At 43.9% G+C, this 27,109-nt stretch overlaps 1 protein-coding gene across 2 annotated transcripts in view; it reads left to right on the top strand.

Moving 5' to 3' along the window:
• Positions 1 to 27,109, top strand: part of LOC124550987 (endoribonuclease Dicer-like) — a 315,900-nt gene that overhangs the window by 267,004 nt on the left and 21,787 nt on the right. For both annotated transcript variants that reach the window (XM_047125814.1, XM_047125813.1), the window contains 2 exons: positions 14,732 to 14,944; positions 24,552 to 24,857. In XM_047125814.1, coding sequence (XP_046981770.1) covers positions 14,732 to 14,944; positions 24,552 to 24,857 — 519 coding nt within the window. The remainder of the gene's footprint in view (positions 1 to 14,731; positions 14,945 to 24,551; positions 24,858 to 27,109) is intronic.

Below are 27,109 nucleotides of genomic sequence, written 5' to 3'. Positions count from 1 at the left end.
CCTAAAACTTTTATCTCCCCTTGAATTTCGAGTCTCAAATTTCAGGTGCGGCTTAGAATCGGGAAAATTTTTTTCCTTGATTTCGAGTCTCATTTTTCAGGTGCAGCTTAGATTCGAGTGCGGCTTAGATTCGAGTAAATACGGTACGGTACATTAGACAAGTGTCATATTATTTTGTCCACATTACACCTTTAATATTGAAATGAATATTGCAGGCATCATTACAAGCAGAGTGTTAGGTAAGAATGTCATTCAGTTGACGTGTGCCTTCTTGTAGATGGTTCAGTCCCGCATCCGGACATCCTGATTTAGGTTTTCCGTGATTTCCCTAAATCACTCCAGACAAATGCCGGGATGGTTCCTTTGAAAGGGCACGGCCCACTTACTTCCCCATCTTTCCCTAATCTGATGAGACCGAAGACCTCGCTGTCTGGTCTCCTTCCCAATAACAACCCAAACCCCCTTCTTGTAGATAAGTACTGTTTTTCATAATAAATGGTGGACTGGGTACTTTTCAAAAACCCAGGCATCTGTTGTTTCAGCTGTTTTTAGATTCCTTGACTGCTTGCAGAGCCCCCCCCCCCCCCCCCCCCCCTTTCCAGTCACAGACTGTGATCTGTGATCATGGCACAGCCACTTGTCTGCTTTAGCTGGTAATCAAGTGCACACGATGTGCCACATCCTTGGCAGACTCTGCAAATAAAAACTGGAAAAGTGTAAATATGTTACAGTGACAACTCAAGAAACCTGAGGCAACAACCAGTCTAACTCATTTATAAAGTTGATATTTAACTATTATTACTGTCACAGTTCCATGAAATTGATCTACACTTATGGAACACACTCTTTTTGAAAGACACTCTGCTCCTTTCATCACTTTTGATCCCCCAGGGGCCTACAGCTCTTTTGTGGATACATATGTGGTGCACAGCTATTGCTGCCTTTGTTCTTTTCCTTGCTCCTTTATCTTCCCCTTCCTTCTCCCAACCGATTCTTATTCCTTTCCCTTTGCCCCTTCCTTTCACTGTTCTCATTTATGTCGGCCCTGCTATCCATTTTACTTAGTGTCATCTTGTGGTTCTGGTTTGTTTGCTTTTCCTCCCCTTTTTGGCTTTTCTTTTTTGGTCCCCTTTGGGGTTTGACCTCCATCTCTAAATTTGAAATATGTAGTGTGCCAGATGGGGACGAACTCCCTCCATAGCATGTTATGTGTGGATTCCTCTCCCCTTCCTCGTCCTCTCCCTTACCCGGTTCTCCCTCTATGCCATAGCCTTTTCACTACCTTTCTAGGTCACCAGTTCGATTGCCAGTCTGTGTGGTGGGGCTGTTATGTACTGGCTTAGACACCTGGCATCACAGAGACCACACTGCTGGTACCTGCACTGTGAACACCTTGTGGAAACCTAGGAGTGGTCGCCTGTCATTGTCGGGCATTGGAACTCCTGCCGTGCCAGGCAGCTGTTGCTGTGACAGGTGACGTCCACGAGGCGGGCCCCTGATTGGATTGGGCGGTACCGTGCCAGGCATTTGAAACACAAAACGCATTAAACTCTCTGACCACTCCTCTGCGGCCATGCCTCTTCCTAGAAACTGTTCTGTATCAGTTCTCGGTGAAGTTGAGATCTGGCTTATGCCTGCCAGTCAGCCACCCTCCGTGCCTGCAACCACGTAGGTGACATCCCGGTGATTATCATTATCACTCCTCACAAGTCTCAGTATGACACAGGGTGTACTTTTCCATAGGGACCTTCTCCTCCAGTCCAATGATGAACTTAGGGCTAATCTGGAACAACATGGCATTCATTTCATCTGGTGTGTCACTTAGACACTGGCACTTTCATCCTGGCCTTTGAGAGGCGTACCCTGCCTGAGAAGGTCAGGGTGATAATATACAGATGCGATGTCAAACCATTCATTCCACCTCCCACGTGTTGCTTCCATTACCTCAAGTTCGGCCGCATATCCTTCAGATGTGATGCCATTCCCATCTGTGGTGACTGTGGCCGCCCTCTTCATGTTGGTGGCCCTCGCACCCCACTGCCTAATTGTGTACACTGCTCTGGTGTACATTTTCCTGGCTCACTAGAGTCTCCAGTGTACAAAAAGGAAAAAGAATCCAGGAAATAAATATCCTTGATTGTCTCGGCTACTTTGAGACCCAGAAGAAGGTTGACAAACTTCAGCCTGTGAATCTCCCATCTACCTTGGCCTCAGTTACATTTTCTCTCCTCCTCCTCCTCCTCCTCCTCCTCCTCACCCCCATCCTGCCCCCTTTCCTCTCCTTCCCCCTCTCCCGCCCCAGTCTCTCCCATCCCTTCCCCTCAAGGAATCGCTCCTCCTCCTTGGCCAGAGAGGAAATCCTCTTCTCTGGCTCCTGCCAGGGGTGGGGCTCCCTCTCGGAACACTCCAACCCAGTGTTCTCTAGATAGGAAGCCTACAGCCTCGGGTCGGACGAGGGACCCATACTCAAAGGTGCTCGCGCTCTGTCAGATCCGCACATCGCTGCCACCTGTCCCCTTACTGATAACACCTCCTCTCTCCCTCCAAGGAGGAGGAGGAGAAGAAGAAGAAGAAGAAGAAGAAGAAGAAGCAGCAATGCAAGTCCAAGGACGAGTCTTCCCTGGCATCCTGATTGGCTTTGCCTCCTCCTATTCACTTCGAATCAGACCTAGTTTTTATGTACGTCACCCCATCCTCATTGGTGATGACCACTGACCTGGTGACATGACCTATGTCAAATCTGGACCCTCACCACACAAAGTCAAGTGAAACTGCAACGGATGTTACTGTCATCTACCAGAAATACAAAAACCTGTTTCCTCCTGTTCTGTATTCTGTTTGGCTCTTCAAGAAATGCACTTCTGTGATGACCACTTTCAAACATTTCACGGTTTTCGGGCATTCTGTCGGAACCGTGCCCGCCTCGAGATAGCGTTTGGAGGGGTCTGCACTTTGGTTCGTACTGATGTCATTAGTGACTGGATCCTCCTCCGTACAAACCTGGAAGCAATGAAGCGATAGCGGCACAATTGTGAACTACCCCAACCGGCACCATTTGCAGTGTCTACCTCCATCCAATTATGCCATTTCCTTATGTCGGACTGCCTACTTTAATACAGCAACTCCTTCCCCCATATCTCCTCCTCGGGGACTTCAGTGCACACCACTGCCTGTAGGGGAGTGTCACTTAGACCAGTAGGGGTCTTCTAATTGACTAACTTATTACAGACTTTGATTTATGTCTCCTCAGTGACAGTTCCCCTACCCTCTTCTGTGCTGCTCGTGGCACTTTTTTTGCTATCAATCTCGGGATCCCTTCCCCTTTTCTCACGATTTCCTTACACTTGTCATCCCACGATAATATTAGTGACCACTTTCTGTCGATTCTATCATTCCCCTGCTGCCACCAGACAGACGGCACTCCACATTGGGCATTCTGCAGAGCCCATTGGGCTTTATATATGTCTGCTACTCACTTCGACACCTCTCTTTCAGATTGCATTGATGCAGTCATGCGAGACATCTTTGACACTATTCTTCATGCCGCTGGCACTATCCCCCTGTCCACAGATTCCCTTCATCTTCAACTGATACCGTGGTGGACCGAGGACATAGTGGTTGCTATCCGGGACTGCCAGTCGGAACTGCAACAATTTAGACACCACCCCTTAAATACCAGCCGTATTGCTTTGAAGTGTCCCTGTGCTAAGGCTTGCTACTTTATTAACCAGAGTGAAAAGGAATTATGTATTTTTTCCCTGGGGACATATGGCCCATCATCCTAGGTTTGGTCCAAGCTCCGTAGCCTCGTGAGCCACCAGTGACGAACAACTGCCCAGGTTCTTATCCTACAGGATGCTCTGTGTCCTGATCCATCGGTCCTTGCAGAACACCTCACAACGCACTTTATGATAGCATCAGTGTCCTCTTCCTGTCCTGCTACCATTCTCCGACAGAAATGATGAGTTGAAGAAACCCCCCCTCTGTTTCAAACTGCACCTAGCTGAAGCCTATAATGAAGCCTTCACTGAATGGGAATTTTTTCTGGCTCTTACCTCTTCACATGAAACTGCCCCACACCCGGATTCCATCCACAACCAGAAGATCAAACATTTGGACATTACCGAGAGACAGCGTCTTCAGCTGCATTTGGCTCATGGGTGTCTTCCCCTCACATTGGTGAGACGGCATAGTTATCCCCATACTTTAAGCCCGGGAAGAACCCAATGTCTCTCGACAGCTGCTGACCGATTAGCCTGACTGGCGTCCTTCAGAAACTGCTCGAGATGATGGTTAGCTTCAGATTATGTTGGGTACTTGAATCTCAGGGCCTTTTGTCCCTTTATGAGTGTGGCTCCCGGGAAGGATTATCTACAACTGACAATTTACTCAGTTTGGAAACAGCAGTCTGACAAGCTTTTACTAAGCGCCGACACCTTGCCACAGTCTTCTTTGACCTACGTAAGGCGTGCAACACCACTTGGCACAGTCACATTTTAGATACCGTCCGTGACTCGAGCCTTCACGGTCGCCTTGCGATTGTTATCCACACGTTTTATCCCACTGGCTGTTCCAGGTTAGAGTAGGTGCTTCACTCAGCACCCCTCGGATCAGGAGAACAGTGTCCCATAGGATTCTGTGTTAAGTGTCACACTCTTCCTCGTCGCCATAAGTGGGCTTGTAACCTCTGTTGGGCCTCTGGTTACCCTGGTATTCTATTTTGACAGATTTTTGCATCTGATGTAGTTCCCACTCGGTAGCATCTGCTGAGCGCCAGCTGCTGCTAGGTGACATCTGATGGGCCTCTGCACGATTCTTCTCCCACGTCTTCCAGTTTTCTCCCTCCAAAATGTGGGTTATGCAGTTTTGCCATTGAGCCACAGTACATGCAACCCCAGAACTTTACTTAAACAACCAGCACCTAGACGCTGTAGCATAGTCCTGTTTCGTGGCCTCCTTTCTCATAAAAAGCTAATGTGGCTGATGTCGCTGCCCCATATTTGCCACCAGAAGATTACCTGCATGCGGAAGCGTAATACCCTCCGCCTACTGGCCTGCACTTCTTGGGCTGCAGACCGTGTTAATCTTCTCCATCCTTTCCGTGCTCTGGTTTTGTCCAGACTAGATTATGGTTGGCAGGTTTATGGCTCTGTGGCTCCTTCCAATCTGAAACTATTTGACTGTTCATCATTATAGGGTGCGCCTGACTGACTGTGTCTGTCACACTAGTCCCGTTGACAGTCTCCTTGCAGAAGTGGGGATTTCCCCTTTACAAATATGATGGAGCCAACTCAGGGTTTCTTATGCAATTGCCATTTGACAATTCCCTGACCATTCCGTGTACCCCGTCCTCTTTGCAAACGAGAGATGTCTGCCTCCTGACACCCACCCTTTGGAGGGATTGCCGGTTGGAAAGCGTCACACTTCCCTTTTTTCGGGATCTCCATCTCTGTTTTGGTGGATTGTGCCTAGACAACGAATTAGGACTAACCTATTCCAGGGCCCTAAGGTCTCTGTTGCCCTTATGATATACCAGCATCTGTTTCGTGCCATCCTTGAGGAGTTGCAGTGTGCTATCATCTTCTACGCTGATGGTTTTAAAATGATGGATAAGGTGGGATATGCTTTTACGTCTCCTACTGGTATGGAACACCATTTACTGCCGGGATCATGTTGTGTACTCACAGCAGAACTGCTAGCCATAAACAGGGCCTTTCACTTTGTTTCTCAGGCCTCCCTCCACAGTGTACTAATATGTACCGACTCCATGAGTAGCTTGCAGGCTATAGACCGATGCTACTCTCGTCTACCTTTGGTCTCTGCCATCCGTGACCTTCCCTCTGTCCTTGTTTGTCGCACCTGCTCAGTTGTCTTCCTCTGGGTCCCAAGTTATATGGGCAATATAGGGAATGAACTGGCTGACTGTTTGGCTACAGAGACAGATACTTAACTCCCATTCCCTTTCATGATTTCAGGTGCACATTTGCAGAATCGCTTCAAATCTCTTTTTGCTCAAAAGTGGAATGACATCTAGTGTACTACTGCTCCCAGTAATAAACTCCGAATAGTCAAGGAGACTACTGCAGTTTGGTGCTCTTTCTTCCGGTTCTCTCTGAATGAATCCACTGTCTTACATTGTCTATGCATCGGTCATAGTTGGCTCACCCACTGTTTTCTCTTTCGTAACACTTCACCCTACAATGTGGTTGTGGAATGAGATTAACGGTATCCCATATATTGGTGGAATGTCCCCTTCTGTTGGCCTTTTGTACTAAGTATACCCGTCCTGATTCCAGGTCCGTAGCATTAGTAGATGATTCACAGATGGTTGAACTGGTCCTCAGTTTCCTATGTGAAAGTGGTTCTTATTTTTAGTTACAAGGTTTTGCTTTACTCCTGGAGCAGGGGCATGGTGGTTGTGGCTGAGGCCTCTCTTCGTGTTTTCTGGGTCTGGGACCTATGGCCACACCCCTTTGCAAAGACCGCTCTTTTATCCCTCTGTTTTCCAGATTTTAGATTTGGCCTACCTTTTTATCCTTATGTGTGTGTTTTTAGCTTCCTCACTGTATAGTTGGACCCCTCCGACTGGAACCGTCCCCTTTCAGCAGACGCCACTATCTTATGCATGTAATCTTTTGAATCACGAGACTGATGACCTCACCGTTTAGTCCCATAACTCCCTTGAATCAATCAATCATCACTTTTGATGTAGTTTGGAGTATGCCTTCTTTATCCCCTGCACCTATTTATCATACTTTATCCTCCTGGTGTTTCCTGTACTAATCTCTCTCAATCTGTTTCTTTGTTGCTGATTGACAAACCAGTTTGTATTTTCACATAATACTATTGTGAATGTATGCAAATGAAATATATCTTGACCAACTGACAGATCATTGTACCAAGATAAGTGAAAAAGCTGCCTTCTTATCAGAAAAATTTGGTTCAACCTTCTCAGATCATGGTTGTTGATGCTTCAGTTGCGTAGGGAATGATTCCTTGCTGTAAGATGTTCATTTGCCCTTTTTGTAACTTGTTGTAAAGGAAATCCTTCAAGTTTTATCTTTGAATTCAGACGTTACTAACGTCGTGTACTTCACAAAATTTCCTCCTCTCCTGCACAGCATCCAGAACGGAATTGCTGCAAAAGAAATTATGTATTCAGAGAGCTCACAGTGTATGCTCCAAAGCATTTGTTGTAAACACTTCAGTTTTTTATATAATTTCCTTTCATTCATAATTATTACATTGATTTGATTTATGTAAGTTATTATTTTTGTTGTTACAAAGAGAGAACTTTAATACAGTTATCATGAAACTTAATTAAATACTTTTGGATTAAGGGAAACCACTTGGTGAAAAATATAGGTGTTGAATTCTTACCCTCTCCCTTAAAACCCACATCCTTTCGTCTTTCCCTCTCCTTCCCTCTTTCCTGATGAGGCAACAGTTTGTTGCGAAAGCTTGAATTTTGTGTGTGTGTTTGTGTGCCTGTCGACCTGCCAGCACTTTCATTTGGCAAGTCACATCATCTTTGTTTTTAGATATATTTTTCCTACGTGGAATGTTTCCCTCTATTATAACCATATCATTAATTTGAACCCAACAATTACGTTTGTTATTGTCGCTGTTGCATTTCGAAATCTTTCCTGTCGTCTTATTTTCTCTTTATTTTCTCTTTCTGTTTTTACCAGTAGTCTCACTTTGTATTCACCTTCCCCTTTTTACCGTAATACAATTATATCCCGCCTATATATACTCGATAATACGTAACCCACTTCCAAACCATAACCAAAAAAATTTTTATTTTCCGCTTTCAACACTACCGCTGCTATAAAATCCACCGTTTCTAGTTCAATAACAGCTGCTTTCGCGTATTAAACAACCATTTCGGCTAGTTCTAATAACTTTCACTTTATTTCCACTTCCGTTTTTCGCACATCACTGATCATTTTTAGCCGCTCCCCACAGGTTTTAACGTCATTATTTCTTCGTCAGACAATTGTTAGCCCCATTTTCGTAAACTTTCACCACAACACCACTCCTTTGAATACATTTACACGTTTTTTTCGAAATTTTCCCGAATTTCTCCGTCCTTTAATGTGTTTTAGCGGCAACACAACCACCTAACCTTCATGCACATCGCTGTCTACCAACCCAAGTTCACCACAGGATCAACTTAACCAACACTTTTTCGTCTTTTTTCATACCAGATCTCCAGTTACTTTCTAGTTCACCCTTATCTCTCCCAATATATTTTTATCTTTCATTTTCATTTCAACCTCATGTTACACTTTCCACCTTCCAATACCATGTCACCCTCACAACACCCCCACAACGACCCCATTAAGTTTTATTTACATTCCCTCCGCAAACATGCCTTCACCCTAGCCAGATTACGCTCGCATATTTTATTTTCTCAGGCTTGTCTGACATTTGGCATAACCCCCAAAGGCCTCACACTTAAAGTTCCCATCTCTGGCTGCAACCCTTCTTTCCATCAGTCCCTATACCAGTTCTAAACTGAACAATCCATTGCCCTCACCCACCTAATCCTTCACCTACACATCAACTCAGCCAATGAACACACCCGTCAACTCCTATCCTTAATAAAAGTCCTCAATCTTTCCTCTCCCACATCCACACCGGCTATTCAGAGCATCCTCCTACAGGCCAACTGCAAATTAGAACAGCATGCCACCCTTCACCTCAAAAAACTATCCAATCTCCTGGTTTCCCACCTCCGGAAAGGCAACTCACACCCTTCACAACCTTTCCAGCAAACCTCAACCACCTCTCATTGCACACAAACCCAGTCTCTCCCATCTACTCAGTCTCCCATTTCCAGCTCCACTCCCTCCAAAACCTCAAAATTCCAATCAACACAATCTGGCACCACAACACCCTAATTCAGTAGTTAACCTTTTCTCCAAACCTCTCTCCCAATCCGAAACCTCTGTCCTATCCAAAGGCCTCACCTTCAGCCCCACTCCCAGATTCAACCAAACAGCCCTCGTCAAAGATTTACTGTCCTACACTCGTACTCTCTGCTGGAAGTATCACTTTGCCACGAAGAAAAATGATCCTAATCCTACCCCTAATGATCCAACTCCCCAAGACACTATCCAAATTGAACCCTGCCTGGAACAGTTCCGTCCTCCGTCACAGCGGGACCCACCTCCTCTTCCTCAAAATCACCCTCTCCAAACCTTCCAGGAATTTCTGACTTCCAGCTTTGCCTCTCAATCCTTCTTAAAAAACCTTAATCCTACTCCCAACATCACCACTGCTGAAGCCCAGGCTATCCGTGATCTGAAGGCTGATCGGTCCATCGTCATTCTTCCGGCGGACAAGGATTCCACGACCGTGGTACTTGATCGTCGGGAGTATGTGGCTGAGGGACTGCGTCAGCTTTCAGACAACACCACATACAAAGTTTGCCAAGGTAATCCCATTCCTGATGTCCAGGTGGAGCTTCAAGGAATCCTCAGAACCTTAGGCCCCCTACAAAACCTTTCACCTGACTCCATCAACCTCCTGACCCCACCGACACCCCGCACCCCTACCTTCTACCTTCTTCCTAAAATTCACAAATCCAATCATCCCGGCCGCCCCATTGTAGCTGGTTACCAAGCCCCCACAGAACGTATCTCTGCCTACGTAGATCAACACCTTGAACCCATTACGTGCAGTCTCCCATCCTTCATCAAAGACACCAACCACTTTCTCGAACGCCTGGAATCCTTACCCAATCAGTTACCCCCAGAAACCATCCTTGTAACCATTGATGCCACTTCCTTATACACAAATATCCCGCACGTCCAGGGCCTCGCTGCGATGGAGCACTTCCTTTCACGCCGATCACCTGCCACCCTACCTAAAACCTCTCTCCTCATTACCTTAGCCAGCCTCATCCTGACCCACAACTTCTTCACTTTTGAAGGCCAGACATACCAACAATTAAAGGGAACAGCCATGGGTACCAGGATGGCCCCTTCGTACGCCAACCTTTTCGTGGGTCGCTTAGAGGAAGCCTTCTTGGTTACCCAGGCCTGCCAACCCAAAGTTTGGTACAGATTTATTGATGACATCTTCATGATCTGGACTCACAGTGAAGAAGAACTCCAGAATTTCCTCTCCAACCTCAACTCCTTTGGTTCCATCAGATTCACCTGGTCCTACTCCAAATCCCATGCCACTTTCCTTGATGTTGACCTCCACCTGTCCAATGGCCAGCTTCACACGTCCGTCCACATCAAACCCACCAACAAGCAACAGTACCTCCATTACGACAGCTGCCACCTATTCCACATCAAACGGTCCCTTCCCTACAGCCTAGGTCTTCGTGGCAAACGAATCTGCTCCAGTCCGGAATCCCTGAAGCTTTACACCAACAACCTGACAACAGCTTTCGCATCCCGCAACTACCCTCCCGACCTGGTACAGAAGCATATAACCAGAGCCACTTCCTCATCCTCTCAAACCCAGAACCTCCCACAGAAGAACCACAAAAGTGCCCCACTTGTGACAGGATACTTTCCGGGACTGGATCAGATTCTGAATGTGGCTCTCCAGCAGGGATACGACTTCCTCAAATCCTGCCCTGAAATGAGATCCACCCTTCATGAAATCCTCCCCACTCCACGAAGAGTGTCTTTCCGCCGTCCACCTAACCTTCGTAACCTCTTAGTTCATCTCTATGAAATCCCCAAACTTCCTACCCTTGTAACCGCCCCCGGTGTAAAACCTGTCCCATGCACCCTCCCACCACCACCTACTCCAGTCCTGTAACCCGGAAGGTGCACACGATCAAAGGCAGAGCCACGTGTGAAAGCACCCACGTGATCTACCAACTGACCTGGCTACACTGTGACGCATTCTATGTGGGAATGACCAGCAACAAACTGTCCATTAGCATGAATGGACACAGGCAGACAGTGTTTGATGGTAATGAGGATCACCCTGTGGCTAAACGTGCCTTGGTGCACGGCCAGCAAATCTTGGCACAGTGTTACACCGTCCGGGTTATCTGGTATTTCCCACTAACACCAACCTATCCGAACTCCGGAGATGGGAACTTGCTCTTCAATATATCCTCTCTTCCCGTTATCCACCAGGCCTCAATCTCCGCTAATTTCAAGTTGCCGCCACTCATACCTCACCTGTCATTCAACAACATCTTTGCCTCTGCACTTCTGCCTCGACTGACATTTCTGCCCAAACTCTTTGTCTTTAAATATGTCTGCTTGTGTCTGTATATGTGTGGATGGATATGTGTGTGTGTGTGCGAGTGTATACCCATCCTTTTTTCCCCCTAAGGTAAGTCTTTCCACTCCCGGGATTGGAATGACTCCTTACCCTCTCCCTTAAAACCCACATCCTTTCGTCTTTCCCTCTCCTTCCCTCTTTCCTGATGAGGCAACAGTTTGTTGCGAAAGCTTGAATTTTGTGTGTTTGTTTGTGTGTCTGTCGACCTGCCAGCACTTCCATATGGTAAGTCACATCATCTTTGTTTTTAGATATAATTTCAAGTATAAGGCGCACCTGAATTTCGGAGGCAGTTTTCTGAAGAAAAAGTGCATCTTATGTTCTGTAAAATACGCTATATTGTATTACTGACAGTAACCAATTATGCTTGTTTATATTATCACTAAAAAATATCGTAGTAATGTGATTCTTTGTAATTTTTCCAAAATGTTCCGTTTAAACTTCACGTATAGTACACATTAGAGAGAGAATTTTCGAATAATGGTAAAACTTAAAATATAAGATATTGATCATATGTGGTATTGAAAAAATATGATTATTAGTTTATTAGCAGGATCTGAAAAATTTGTGTTTGTGATAAATGTGAACATAGATGTGAATTCTGCCTCAAAATACAAAAATGGTAAATTGCCCAATAAATATAAGAAAAAGTTTGAAAGAGCTTTGTTTTATGAATTTAGATACTGAAATTGTAACCAGTTTTCAGTTATTGGTATTGTACATCATTTGGCAAAGCCCAGTGTGCAAAATAATGCAATAATTTCTTAGTGTGCTCAGTGCTCCAGTACTATACCAGTTGTGGGTGTGTGAATAGTGTGTGTAAGATATGTGCTGTGTCGTGCAGCATTAGACTCAACTGTGGGACCTAGCATCTTTGAACAAGGAATCATGTACTTTTAACTAGCAGACAAGTGAGGAAGTTCATGTAAATGTGGACACTTTAATGTGACAGCTTTAAGTGGCAGGTGTTTTGAACTGTGGTTGCATCAAGTACTGGTAGAGGCGTGAACTGTATCATTTGTGACGCTGCGAACTTCCTGTACAGTAGCCATTACCAAATGCTCTGTTGTGCCTTGCTTGTTGTTTGCTCTTTGTGTATTGAAATGAGTGAGGAGATCTTCACCGTCATGAAATTGGAATATGATCGTACAACACCAGAAAGAATTGTCTATGACCCATGTGTCATTTATGCTTTTGCAGAATTCCAGAACACTGGTGTAAGGTGCTGCCCTGCAAGAGGGAGGCGAGGCCTGTTTCCCCTCCGCCGGTAGTAATTCTACGTTGTTTCTCCTCACGGACAGGTGCCGCCTCATATTCTATGCACTCTGCACTGTAGTGACCTGGAAACAACTAATCAACATATTTTGATCACACTGAAAGTCTTGCACTAATGTGCTATCTGTTGTGTTGTCAACTATGGGTCACAGCTCTGAAAACCTACGAAAGGTCAAAATCAGTATTTTGCAGATTTTGCAAATATCAAATTGGTTGGGAAAAGAAAAATAATGTCGAAAGAAACCTTAAATTGGAGAAGCACTCTCTTCACCAGCAGGAAAATGTTGCTGGTTCTAAACAAAGACAATCATTTGTAGAAATCTTGAAATGACCTCAAAGGAGAAAACAGAGACCACCTCAGAAAGAAAGCAAACATTCTTGTCAAAAAACTCCCTCCACCAGCACTATTTTTAACAGTTAGTTTCAAAGCATGTCTTCAGGCGCATCATGTGAAACCTCTGAAATTTATATGTCTAATTATTAGCAGAAACTAAATTTAACTTGGAATTTCACCAAAAGTATGTTCTACAATGTCAGGTCCTTACTTCTCAGGGTATAAGTGCCATCCAGTTATTTATTTTTCTAGTTAGTACATATGAAAATACTGTGAAAAACATGTTATGGATTCGCATCTTGCAAATACTTTTTGTTGTCACTGTTGGTGACACATGAAAATTTGTGTCGGCCTGTGACTCGAAACCTGATTTTCCATTTATCGCTAGAGGTCACCTTAAGCCCTTGGGCTATCAGTGCATGACTCTCAGACCGACCCAAACCTATACATGCTACATTGTCTGTATTCCTTATGCTTGCTTTTTGTGATTGCTCTAGAGGTAGAGACAAATATTTTTATTGTCATTTTAGCCCACTGAAGCATATACATAATTGATTATTACAAAATTCAGCACAAATTTTCATGTTCAACAAACAGCTGTAGTCGTCAAAACTGTGTGTTCCTTCAGACAAGCATGCATTGCTGAAGGACATTGCAGTGTAAGATACAGATACCGTATAAACACAGATATTATATATGCATTGCAATAAAGCTAGTAACAATTTTTGTGAGTGAATAGTATACGAAATACAGGTTAAGTCAAAAAGGACTTCACAACTTTGGGATGATATAGAAATTTATTGGGGTAACTCGTAGAATTGGTAGATATATCATTTGTAGCAAATGACATCAAGTTTGATTCACTTATTGTGTCAGTACCCCATACCACTACCAGGAGCTCCAGCAAGTGTACAGTTAGAATGGCTAATTTCACTGTGTGGAGCTCACTCACTGTGTGTTTTGGTTTTGTGAAATGAACCGTGTAACAACTGTTCAGTATAAGTTTCACACTGAATACACTAAAGAACCTCCAAGCAGGCCTACCAATTTACTCTCAGCACAAAAAGTCAAGGAAGTTTGACTTTTCGTCGATAATTATTTCCCAGGCTGGTGGATTGGCCGTGAAGGGCTAATAGTGTGGCCACCTCACTTGCCAGACTCGACACCATTAGATTTCTTTCTTTATTGCTTCATTAATGACCGAGTGTTTATTCCTCCCTTTAAAAATCGAATCTATACTGCCATTGCACGGGCTACACCTGATTTACTGTAATGAGAGTTGGAAGAAGTTGATTATCGACAGGGTGTTTGCCGCGTCACAAAGTGAACTCACATCGAATGAAAATGACACTTCACACTTTTATGTGAAAGTTGAGGTTTTTTGCTACAAATTGATACACTTGCTTAAACTGTAAGTTATCCCAATAAATTTCTACACCATTCCAAAATTGTAAAGTCCTTTCTGACTCATCCTGTATAAGTAAGTAGTGTGAAAGTACTCAGGAAACTAAATACACCAACAAATTAAAAGTAACCTGCTGTTACTAGTATCAAAAATCTCTCTTGAGATGAGCCTTCCAATTAAAAATAAATGTAGATAATGCCCAGTTTCATTACACTGGCTTTCTGTTAATTCCAATGAAGAACTTTCTATAAGTTCCAAATGTGTTATTTGTCATCTCTGCTTTAGATGTTTCTCTTTCAGAGATGAGTATGTTTATGCCTTGCCTCACTCTTTTTCTGGTCCATCAAAGAACTGAATACTTAACATTTTGGTGTACTTGTATCTTTCTTGTTTTTGTGCCTTATTCAGTTTTTTATATTTTTTTATGCCTTATTTTTCTGTAATTCCTACAGGCACTAACAGCAGCCTCAAGTCATGACGTATTCAACTCTGAACGCTTGGAGACTTTGGGAGACTCATTTCTGAAGTTCTCTGTCAGCCTCTTCCTGTTCATCCATTTCGATCACCTTAGTGAGGGCGCCCTCACGGTATTCAAGAACTATATTGTCGGGAACTCACATTTTTATAATATAGCGAAACATAAACAGCTTGGAGGCATTCTTCAGGTAAGAAATAAGACAGCAAGCAGCAGATTTCATTTTTTTAGTGTGTCTTGAAGATATTCACTTCATATAGCATTGCACAATGAATGTCACAATTTTTTATTAGACTACATAATTTGAATAACAGTTATCAGGTAGTGATACCATTTGTTTACTGTTTTTCCAGCCTCAGGACACACAAGTGGTGTCATAACCAGTTTGAACTTAGCACGAAGACATAATCAGATTATCTGTTTAATAAGAAAGAAATATGGAAATGTTAAATTATGGTAAACTAAATTACAAATCAAATTACTCCTACACACAACATACCTCAATATATTACATGGCAACTCATCACTGGACAGGCCAGGAGAGATGCTCACAACATATTTGTACACCCGTGGAAAAAAAATACCAGCACTAACAAGCAGTCCTGCAAAATAAACAAAAGTAGGTAGGCGTGTTTCTACATCTGAAAGATGATCACTGTTCAAACTTCGTGCCAGTCGCGAGAGACCGGTGGTAGTAGCGTCACTATGAGGATGTTAATCAGGTTTGCTTTAAATACCCCCTGTAACAGTCACGAGCTTAAGTTACCTTCGAGATGGGGCGTAGTGAGTCGATGTCGGTGAAGAATGCTTTTAACACGACGACGATGCCATTATCGACAGCTCACCGAGTCTGAACGAGGTCGTGTAATACGGCTACGAGAAGCTGGATGTCCCTTCTACAGTATTTCAGAAAGACTCGGCAGGAACGTAGCCGCTGTACACGTTTGCCGGCAGGAGTGCTCGCGGGAAGGTACGGTCACGAGACGACCACATTAAGGGCGGCCACACGGGACTACTGGTATGTAAGACCTTCCTGTTTGTTGTAAGGATGCAGAGGAAGGTACTGTGTCCGCAGCAGCAATTTGAGCAGCTGTTGACACCACAGTGACACAAGAAACTGTTACAAATTGATTACTTAAAGGACAGCACAAGCTAGACGCTCTGAAATGTGTATTCCGCTGACCTCAAACTGCCCCCTTTTGTGACTTCAGAAGTATCGAGCGAGAGCACAGTGGACGGATGGAGTTTTCCGATGAAAGCCGGTTCTGCCTCAGTGCTAGTGATGGCCGTACGTTGGTTTGTATGCCAGTGGAGAGACTGCAACCGACCTATCTGCAGTCATACCTGGAGGTGCGGCATGGGGTGTGATTTTGTATGATGGCATTTTGTGGTTATCTCACATAAACTGACTACAAATTTGTACGTCAGGCTGTGGATCGGACCAGGTAAGCTGCCATTAATGATAACATTCCAGGTGGTGTTTTCAAAAAGGATAACACTCGCCCACGTACCACTGTTGTAACACAAAATGCTCTACTGAGTGTCAACGTGCTGTCTCAGTCTGCTCGATCACCTGATCTGTCTCCAGTCGAGTACATACGGGACACAAACAGGTGAGAACTCCAGTGTCATCCACAACCAGCATTAACCGTCCCTGCATTGGCAGATCAAATGAAACAGTCACGAAACACCATCCCGCAAACAGACATCTGGCACCTGTGTGACACAGTGCGTGCACATTTTCGTACTTGCATTCCACATTGTGGCGGTTACATTGGTTATTAATGTACCGGCATTTCACATTTGCAAAGGCTTTCCTCACTCTCACATTAACTTGTGATTTAGCAACATTAATCAGTTAAATATGTTACCTAGACACGTGTATTTCCAAAATCTCATTACCCCACACGAATTATTTCTCGGTGGTGAGATTTTCTTTCCCATCAGCGTAAATAACTGCATACCCTTACTTTTTATGGAAGTCCATCTCGAAATAATGTGCCACATTACATGAGTGTAACCGTTAACAACGTGTGCAATGGGTCTTATGTTGCAATTGCTCACAACCCCTGGAATAGTTGCTCACAACCCCCAGATTAGGACACTCAAAGGAGACGTCCACTCACAGTATGTGCAGTGATGGAGTTTGCGATAAATGTGAAATGAACATTCTAAACGAAAGCCGGAGCCTCGAAGGACGAGAACTGTGTTTAAATACATTTGCCAAAACACGTGTATCCCGACGGGAAATGTTAGGACAATACGTAGAGTGCACCACTCGCCAGAAATACTTCCAGATCTAGACAGAAAACATGTAATATATCTGACGTGCGTTGCGAGGTCGTGCGAGAGGGTGCGGGCGTGGAAGGTGGTGTGCGTGTCATACAAAAGTGAATTTTCTCACGGAGGGTGTTAGTAGTGCATAGCAAGTCAGGGCACAGGTCTGTTCGACCGTTCAGCACTGGTGTTTCGAAAACAACATTTGGTTGTGAAATTATCGACGAAATGCCATGTAATCCCCATGCTGTGGTACAAATACTGATGATGGAGGTGACATACAGGTATCCACCAGACACCACAGCTCCAACCTACATTGACAGGTGTATTGCGTGGAAGTTGTCGAACTGATTGAAGCAGTATGTTGTAGGAGGTGCTGTCATTTTAGAAGGACAGACATTATGGTGTGATAGTGATTATCGTACAAGTAATGGGATGACAAGGGCATCATCTGATAGTGATACCTCTCAGTCACCAATGCAAAATTTGGCAACCAGTTCCACTTCTTATGAATTGTTTCCCCCCCAGAGCACAACATACAAACATTCACAAACAGTTCACACTCAGAACTATGCAGAGGATTATGACAAAAAACACAAATCTGTAGCAGCAACTGCATACAAACACAAGACAAAATCGGAGAAGGTGTGGCAAATTGTTGCAGCCCTTGAATCTGGTGATTCGCCAGCAGATGAATACCAAATTCCTGGAGGCATGTCACATGGTACTCACTATTGGCATTTAAAGGTGTGGGTGAAGCAAGCAGCTATCGCTGTAGCCATCCCTAATTTTATGGCCAGCACGTATTTTCTTCATCACTTCACACACTGCTAGAAATAGCATCACGTAAGATCACACGGTTTGTTACAAGATGGGATATCACTATGGACACTGCTGTGAGAACGAGAACATTGAAGTTTGTGCGGTAGGTGATAGGCTATATTAATGTCAGTGACATTCGTACCAAATTGGTGTTTAATACTGACCAGAGACAATTTGAGTACAAACTCACAGCAAACTGGACACTATCAGTGACTAGAGAGAAGACAACTGAAGCCATTGGACAATCTGTTGCATGTACTCCGTGCTTTTATACAATTTAAGAGCTTTTGTACATGTCCGGACACCTTGCAAAGAAATTGTATCTCTGCTTTTGGAAACTGAGAGGGAAGTTTGACAAAGGTGTGCCCCAAATGCTATAATGCGTTGAACCACTGAACATAGAATATGACTGCAATGGTAATGAGAAGGTGTGTACAATGCTTGTTTCGACTTGGATGTGAAAGGTATTGGAACTGGAAATAATGGATCCTGCCATTTTATTGTTAGATTCGTGGTCAGGTTAAATCGACACGAGTTTGCCAACCAAAGCCTTCAGCAACAGGGACTTAAAGTTGAAGACTGTGATCATACCACCAAAAGTTGCAAAGTACTGCCAGCCTCTGAACATACAATTCTTTCACCAATATAAGGCTCCTCCCATGGAGGAGTATATACTTTGTGATGAGAATCGTGCCATCAGTCTGCATCACCGACTCTTCATTTTCAGGTTGCATTGCTTCACATATTATCAGTTCTGTGCACCACAATATCAACCTGTGGTTCACTGTGTGTGAGAAGTGTCTGGATACCTGGCACAGGATACCCCTCTGCCATTCTGTAATGTATTGGACATAAACTTTTCCACAGTTGACACGTGCAATGCTTCTGACTGTCAATAGAGTGCCTTTGTGACCTGCTCCTGGTATACACAGCCACTTTGCATGGTCTGTTATACCCAAAAACACATCCAGGGACTCTTTGTTTCAGTGCCGAGGCGTGTAGCGAAGGTTGTAGCTAGCAATGGCGGCAGCACTCAACACTTAGTCATCTTGATAATATTCTTCTCGGGTATGCAGCCGGATCATAACGTCTTCATGACACAATATTTCCGCGGTCCATCTGGCCGCCATCTTCAGGTGAGAGTGCTGGTGCATGAACTCGCCGGAACTGACTTCCTAGCGCAAGCTGCGGCCCCTATATAGGCCAGCAGAAGACCCACAACGCGTGCGAGAGAAGGTGCCGTAACTGCCCTCTAGCGCAGTAAACATACCGCGCCGCCAGTGGTGGAAATAGGCGAAATCGAGATATCGCTGTCAAAAAAAAAAAATTTTTATTCCGACGATCGAAACACAGACTGTTGTTTTTTGATGTCAGATAACAGCGGGTCCCAAGTCTTACTTAAAAGATAGCCCTTGTCTCTATTAAGAAGATTGTCAGATAAACGAATCTCTGTGGATTCTTTTAAAACACAGTCCCAATAGCGAGATGCAGGGGCAACCATTTGTGTCTTGTCATAGAGCATTCTGTGTCCTTCGGTGAGACAGTGCTCCGCCACTGCAGACTTCTCAGGTTGAAGCAGCCGTGTGTGCCGCTGATGCTCAACACATCGGTCCTGAATGGTCCGGATTGTCTGCCCAATATAAGCCTTCCCACAGTGGCAAGGGATCTTGTACACACCGGGCTTCCTCAAACCCAAGTCATCCTTTACAGAGTCAAGGAGCGCTCTAATCTCTGCTGGCGGACGAAAAATACTTTTGATATGGTATCTTTTCAGAATTCTTCCTATCTTCGAGGAAATGCTCCCAGCAAAAGGCAGAAAGGCCACCGATTTGCAGGTATCTTCTGGTGGTTCAGGCGAAGGTCCATACTGGAAAGCACGACGGATCTGTTTATCTGTATAGCCATTCTGCTTGAACACAACCTTAAGATAGTCCAATTCTTGTGTCAAGCTTTCTCCATCTGAAATGGCATAAGCTCTTCTCGCCAACGTCCGCAGGACCCCCGTACGCTGGAACGATGGATGACAGCTAGAAGCATGCAGGTAACGGTCCGTGTGCGTAGGCTTTCGATAAACACTGTGTCCCAGTGTCCCATCATCCTTTCTGTACACCAGAACATCCAGAAATGGAAGCTTCCCATCACTTTCCACCTCCATGGTAAACTTGATGCTAGGATGCAGGGAATTAAAATGATCTAGGAGGCGGTCAAGAGCTTCTCTCCCATGAGGCCAAACCATAAACGTATCGTCAACGTACCTCCAAAAACAAGTTGGTTTTAAGGACGCCGTCTTCAGCGCCATGTCCTCAAAATCTTCCATAAAATGTTTGGCGACTATTGGGGACAATGGGCTCCCCATAGCCACTCCGTCAGTCTGTTCAAAATAGTTGTCATTAAATAAAAAGTACGTCGACGTCAGCACGTGGCGACAAAGCCTGGTTGTTTCCTCATCCAGTTTCTCACCAATTAATTGCAAGGATTCTTCCAGAGGAACCCGGGTAAAAAGCGACACGACATCAAAGCTCACAAGTAAATCCGAGGGACTAAGAGACAAGGCCTTCAATCTCTGAATAAACACCATAGAATTGGAAATGTGATGTTCGCATTTACCGACGTGAGGGCCAAGAACAGATGCTAAATACTTGGCTAGATTGTAGGTAGGAGCACCCAAATTACTCACGATCGGACGAAGTGGGACCCCTTTCTTATGAATCTTGGGTAGACCGTATAATCTCGGTGGCACGGCAGCACCAGAACGAAGTTTTTTAAGAATGTCGTCAGGTAAAGAACTCTTCTTCAGCAGTGAAAGCGTCTTCCGTTTTATCCGTTCAGTTGGGTCGTCCTGCAATGTTCTGTATGCTGAGTCTTCAAGTAAGAGATCCATCTTTCCCAGATAGTCATCACGTGACAGAAGAACCGTTGCGTTGCCTTTGTCTGCTGGTAGAACTATCAGATCTTCGTCTTCTCTAATGGACCGGACGGCTGCCCTTTCGAGAGAGGAGATGTTACTCCGTGGAGGCGGTGCCCGCCGCAATGTATGTGAGACCTCTTGCCTAATCTCTTCAGCTTGGTCCTCCGAAAAGCTGGACACTGCTTGTTCGACTGCGCAGATGATTTCGGTGATAGGCACATTCCTCGGTGTAGGGGCAAAATTCAGGCCTTTCTCCAACACTGACAGGGTGGCGTCGTCCAGTTCTTTACTCGTGAGGTTAATCACTGTCCGTCGACGGGTGTCATCAGATGTCGTGGGTTGAGAAGAAAGCCGTTGAAACTTCGAAGACTGTTTCATGATGGCGCTCCTATGCGTCCAATCTGATAGTGCCCAAGAAGAACTATCCACCCATTCCCAGGATGCATCCGACAGCAGCGACGATAACTCCAAGTGCAAGAAAAGTAAATCCTTGGATATGAGATCCAGTTGTCTTCGAGTGAAGCGAATGCGCTCCTTGACTAAGGCGAAACTGGCACGCTTCTTGATGTTGTTGGCCGTTTTCGTATCAATAAAATGCACAAATCTAGCAAACTTAGGTATTACTCTTCCATCACGGCATCTCAGCAAAAAGGCGAGGGCACTCAGCAACTTGCCTTTCTTCTTACGAAGTTTATCAAACTTCTTCACACGTTCCACCATCTCCTCCCCGTAGAGGCTTCTGATGTGGCTACGAAGGCTTTCCCGGCGTAATAATTGATAATATTCTTCTCGGGTATGCAGCCGGATCATAACGTCTTCATGACACAATATTTCCGCGGTCCATCTGGCCGCCATCTTCAGGTGAGAGTGCTGGTGCACGAACTCGCCGGAACTGACTTCCTAGCGCAAGCTGCGGCCCCTATATAGGCCAGCAGAAGACCCACAACTTGTTTTTGGAGGTACGTTGACGATACGTTTATGGTTTGGCCTCATGGGAGAGAAGCTCTTGACCGCCTCCTAGCTCATTTTAATTCCCTGCATCCTAGCATCAAGTTTACCATGGAGGTGGAAAGTGATGGGAGCTTCCGTTTCTGGATGTTCTGGTGTACAGAAAGGATGATGGGACACTGGGACACAGTGTTTATCGAAAGCCTACGCACACGGTCCGTTACCTGCATGCTTCTAGCTGTCATCCATCGTTCCAGCGTACGGGGGTCCTGCGGACGTTGGCGAGAAGAGCTTATGCCATTTCAAATGGAGAAAGCTTGACACAAGAATTGGACTATCTTAAGGTTGTGTTCAAGCAGAATGGCTATACAGATAAACAGATCCGTCGTGCTTTCCAGTATGGACCTTCGCCTGAACCACCAGAAGATACCTGCAAATCGGTGGCCTTTCTGCCTTTTGCTGGGAGCATTTCCTCGAAGATAGGAAGAATTCTGAAAAGATACCATATCAAAAGTATTTTTCGTCCGCCAGCAGAGATTAGAGCGCTCCTTGACTCTGTAAAGGATGACTTGGGTTTGAGGAAGCCCGGTGTGTACAAGATCCCTTGCCACTGTGGGAAGGCTTATATTGGGCAGACAATCCGGACCATTCAGGACCGATGTGTTGAGCATCAGCGGCACACACGGCTGCTTCAACCTGAGAAGTCTGCAGTGGCGGAGCACTGTCTCACCGAAGGACACAGAATGCTCTATGACAAGACACAAATGATTGCCCCTGCATCTCGCTATTGGGACTGTGTTTTAAAAGAATCCATAGAGATTCGTTTATCTGACAATCTTCTTAATAGAGACAAGGGCTATCTTTTAAGTAAGACTTGGGACCCGCTGTTATCTGACATCAAAAAACAACAGTCTGTGTTTCGATCGTCGGAATAAAAATTTTTTTTTTTGACAGCGATATCTCGATTTCGCCTATTTCCACCACTGGCGGCGCTGTATGTTTACTGCGCTAGAGGGCAGTTACGGCACCTTCTCTCGCACGTGTTGTGGGTCTTCTGCTGGCCTATATAGGGGCCGCAGCTTGCGCTAGGAAGTCAGTTCCGGCGAGTTCGTGCACCAGCACTCTCACCTGAAGATGGCGGCCAGATGGACCGCGGAAATATTGTGTCATGAAGACGTTATGATCCGGCTGCATACCCGAGAAGAATATTATCAATTATTACGCCGGGAAAGCCTTCGTAGCCACACTTAGTCATCTTCCTCACTATAATTCAATTCTTTTATCTTGGCGGTTCGCGCATGCCCGCCCAGCCGCGGGAGATTGCTGGGTTGCCAGTTGTACGCGCCAAGTGAAGCAGCGCCATAGTATAGTTCGCAAACTTACGTTTAGGGGGGAGCGCGCAGTTTATGAAGTAAAGCTACCACGGCCGCATTAACCCTTTCGCTGCTACAGAGACGTGCTCCCCACATTCCGCGATGTGCGCGATTTTGTCATCATTTCACTGTTCGCCTGTGCAGACACATGGTGTTTCGACTGCTTTGACACACTTTATCATTCGATTTCACAAAAACTATTTGGCCCAAAAATTTGATTTTTACATATCTTCTTGACTGATACCCTCCCCCCATAATGACTTAATTTTGTTTCGATGTTCAACGCAGGTATTTTGCAGCATTAGATGTAGTAAACCATTGCACAAAAGTTTGAAGAGTTTGCAGAGGTAAAAGTCCATAGCATATACTTTCCGTATGGTCAATTATAGTTGCCACTAGAAATTTCAAAAAATTACATTCAAACGAATAAAATTCATGAAGTAAGACACTTCGATATTGTTTTTAAAATAAAGAAAATATTGAGTACCGATCAAGGTTTGAACCCATAACCTTTCGCTTCACAGCCACACACTTTAATCGTTACACTAACGCAGCTCGTCATTCAATAAGTATCTCCTTGATGACTTTAAATATCACGCAAAATATCGAAAAACACTGTTGGTATGATAATGAATTACTCACGTTTCATCGAAGTATAATAGGAAATAAACAATTACCACTGTTCCTTACTGCGAAAAAGCGGTTAGTGAGAATGATACAAACACCTTTCCTTGCAATCGTCTTAATTAGGAGGCTTATTGCTTGTTTGGTTTAATTAATTAATAGAATATGAAGCAATTTGTATAAAGAATGCTTTTTCCAAACTTTCTATAAAAGAAAGTCTGCTATCAAGACATTGCGTTTGTTCAATTACTTTATTTATGACTGAACGTTTCTAAAACTGAAGACACTCGTCTGTGCTCTGCACTGCAGTCGAGCTCTGGCAACGTCGTTCTCTGTTCATTGGCTGATTGTTTTTTGTGACGTCAGATGCGGAGAACGAACCTAAACTCGGCCGCCATCGTAAATGACACGCACTTTAGACGTGGTGCTGTTTCCAGTTGTGTCACCTTTGTACGACATGTTATCTCCGAAATCTCTTTGGCTGTGATATCTCCGGTCCTTCTCGGTGTTGCGTTTTGGGTGGCAAGCAGTATATTACTGTATGCTTCCACCAACTCAGTGCAGATTTGCAGCATTATTCCTTTCAAATGCAGAAAATGAATTACTGTAGAATATTCTCCTTCGAGAACAGTCTGCATTATTTTGTTTTGCTTCCTGTAGCAGTGTGCCACGCTAGGATTTCATTTTGTACCAGGACTACTTACATGTACTCATATTTAAAAAAAACATTAATTATGGAATGTTATTTTTTGAGGTGATAATTTGCACTTTATGAGTAACAGTTTTGTAGTGTGCATCCCGCATTTAGATTTCAGATCTGTTTGTCTTTGGCCTCCAAATTTCAGGTACACGACTTTACTCCTAAGGACGGTTGGCTCCCACCGGGCATCACCGTGCCTAAAAAGGTGCGCAGTTTAATGTTGGAGCAGAATGTGTCACCAAACTTCTTGTATCGCCTAGAGTTGTCAGAGGAGGAGCAGCAGACAGGTGTGGTGGCCGACGAGACGATCGCCGACGTGAAGGAGCAGCTGGGGGAGTGGGATCAGGACCCCAGCGTGCACTCCTCCATGGAGGACTACCTCGGGGTGCAGACGGTCAATGACAAGGCGATGGCCGACTCTGTGGAAGCCCTCATAGGCGTCTACCTCAATGTAATTATTTACAGAGTAACGCCTTATATTTTAACTATGTATATTGCAGGTACACAGCCTTTATAAATTCTTTAAATAATGTCAGTTTTCTCTTCTGGCTGTAACTGTTTTTGTTGCACTATTACAGTTTCATCTTAGGTACCATAGTCGAGCATAAAATTTGGTATCGTATTACTGCATAGAAATGATTATGTTCTCGTAGGGGTGTGTCGCACTTGATGGTAAAAATCGGTGGCCGTTACGAGTGACACGAGTAACATGATACAGAGATTTTTGTTATTTACTGGTTGGGACTGACAACAACCTGCATGTAAATAACACAAATATACTTATCATACTACTTGTGTTATTCATAACAGACATTGACACTCTGTCAAGTCTGACACAGCCCTACAAGAGCATTGTTACTTTCGACATATTTCTGTGCCATAGTTTGACATCAAATCTTGCACTTGACAATGACACACAATACAGTGGTACACTAAAAACAATTGAAGCTAAATATGGAAAATTATGTAATTTAAATTCTTTATATTTTTATTTTTAAAATTTATACACAGAAAGCTCACAATTACTCAGGTTAATTCACACCCTCTAATTTCTCTCTTATACACAGGTTGTTTGAGTGTTACAGTTACAATCGAAAGGGGTGGACAGAGGATAATGAAGCAAGCAAATAACCTGATAAATGTAGGTCTGGGAATCAGTGGTTTACCCACAATGATGTACGCACAAGTACAGTTGTGCCAATGTCACAACAGTGTTAATGTGTAAGGGTGCGTTTGGATACTTTTGTGGGGGGATGTTCAAAAGCTTTGGTGTATTCCTTCCTTGTTGATAGTGCTGAAGAACTTGGAGAAAGCATTGTGGATGGTTGTCAGTGTGTTCAGAACATGCCTGTCGTTTTTGGACAAGTACAGGAATTGATGAGGAGCTGTGCAGTAAACTGCCTATACATGGAGGGTGGCTGTCAGGGACACTTACTGTAATGTGTTTCCCCTCAGGTACATATCTGGTGCAACATTTCAGTTATAAGGTGTTCATGTACTCAGTTGTAATATGTTGTATCAGAGAAATTGTTTGCTTCTAGACCTAAGTTTTAGGATTATTTGATTGTTCCATTGTCCTATACTCAACCCTTTTGTTTGTACCTACAATAGTCAAACACCCTGTATTATTACACTCAAAAAATCTTGATATGAAATAACAAGAAAAGTTAAATTATCTTTCTTTGGAAACTGAAGTTACAATAAATAAATGCTACTTCTACTTATCTCATATTGATTGTCCATAAGATATCATATTGTTCTTGGTGCAGTAGGTAATTTGATGATTCCATCTAGCAAAAAGGATTACAGGGTTCCAATTAATGTCATACACATTACTAAATGAAATGTCATGGGGCACTAATTTGAATCTTCCACACTTTAGTCATTCTTTTGTAATATTCTGCATTATCACAGCATTTCATTAACACATCCAAATGACATACAGTCTAACTTAGAACTCATTGCCACCAGTTGGCTTCTCACCAAAAAGCTTACATATTCCAGTGTTCCATTTTAACAGAAACAAAAGAATTTCGCTTACTTTCCATATTTCTCCTTTATTATTCACATGTTTCAGTAATCAGTAGTGATAATTACAAATATACTATAGTAAAGAAAACTTCTGAAACAGTAATGTATATAAAGAAATGCTAAAGTACTTTAAAAATAGTTGTGACTTGACTTTTTTTGGATTCAAGTATGATTCACAAAAGCATTTGACATTGGAACACATGCACTTGCAAGCTATGAATAACAGACCAAAAATGCAATAAATTGAATGCAAAGTATTGGTGTACTGTCAGTTGCAGTATTTACACCCTTGGTGATTTTTGTTATATGAGCATTAGACTGTGGTCAATGGTATGTATCTGGGACTAACATTTGGTCTCTAAATGCTGTAGACTTCATCAGAGGATCACAGTTAGCTGTTTCTGACTCAGACAAGCTTAGCATTCCAAACTGTTCACGTGCAACCACGTAACAGAGGGGCGGCAACGTAAGTAGACCGCTGCGTAAGACTCCAGAGTTGTGTCTACATGTATTATGGAGCGTGTAATGTGAAAGAGTTGGCACTGTTTGCTTTATTTAGCACGAAGACCAACAACTTGTTTATTTCATTTCTCCTGCTTTTCTCTTGGCATTGTTTTTGCACTTTTGAATTTATGTGGCCCCTCTGTACATCCTCGTATAGTAATGATAGAA

Source organism: Schistocerca americana, chromosome 9 (genome assembly GCF_021461395.2).
Source record: "Schistocerca americana isolate TAMUIC-IGC-003095 chromosome 9, iqSchAmer2.1, whole genome shotgun sequence".
Lineage (NCBI taxonomy): Eukaryota > Metazoa > Arthropoda > Insecta > Orthoptera > Acrididae > Schistocerca > Schistocerca americana.
Note: the sequence above shows the minus strand (reverse complement) of the source record. Positions and strands in the feature narration are given on the sequence as shown.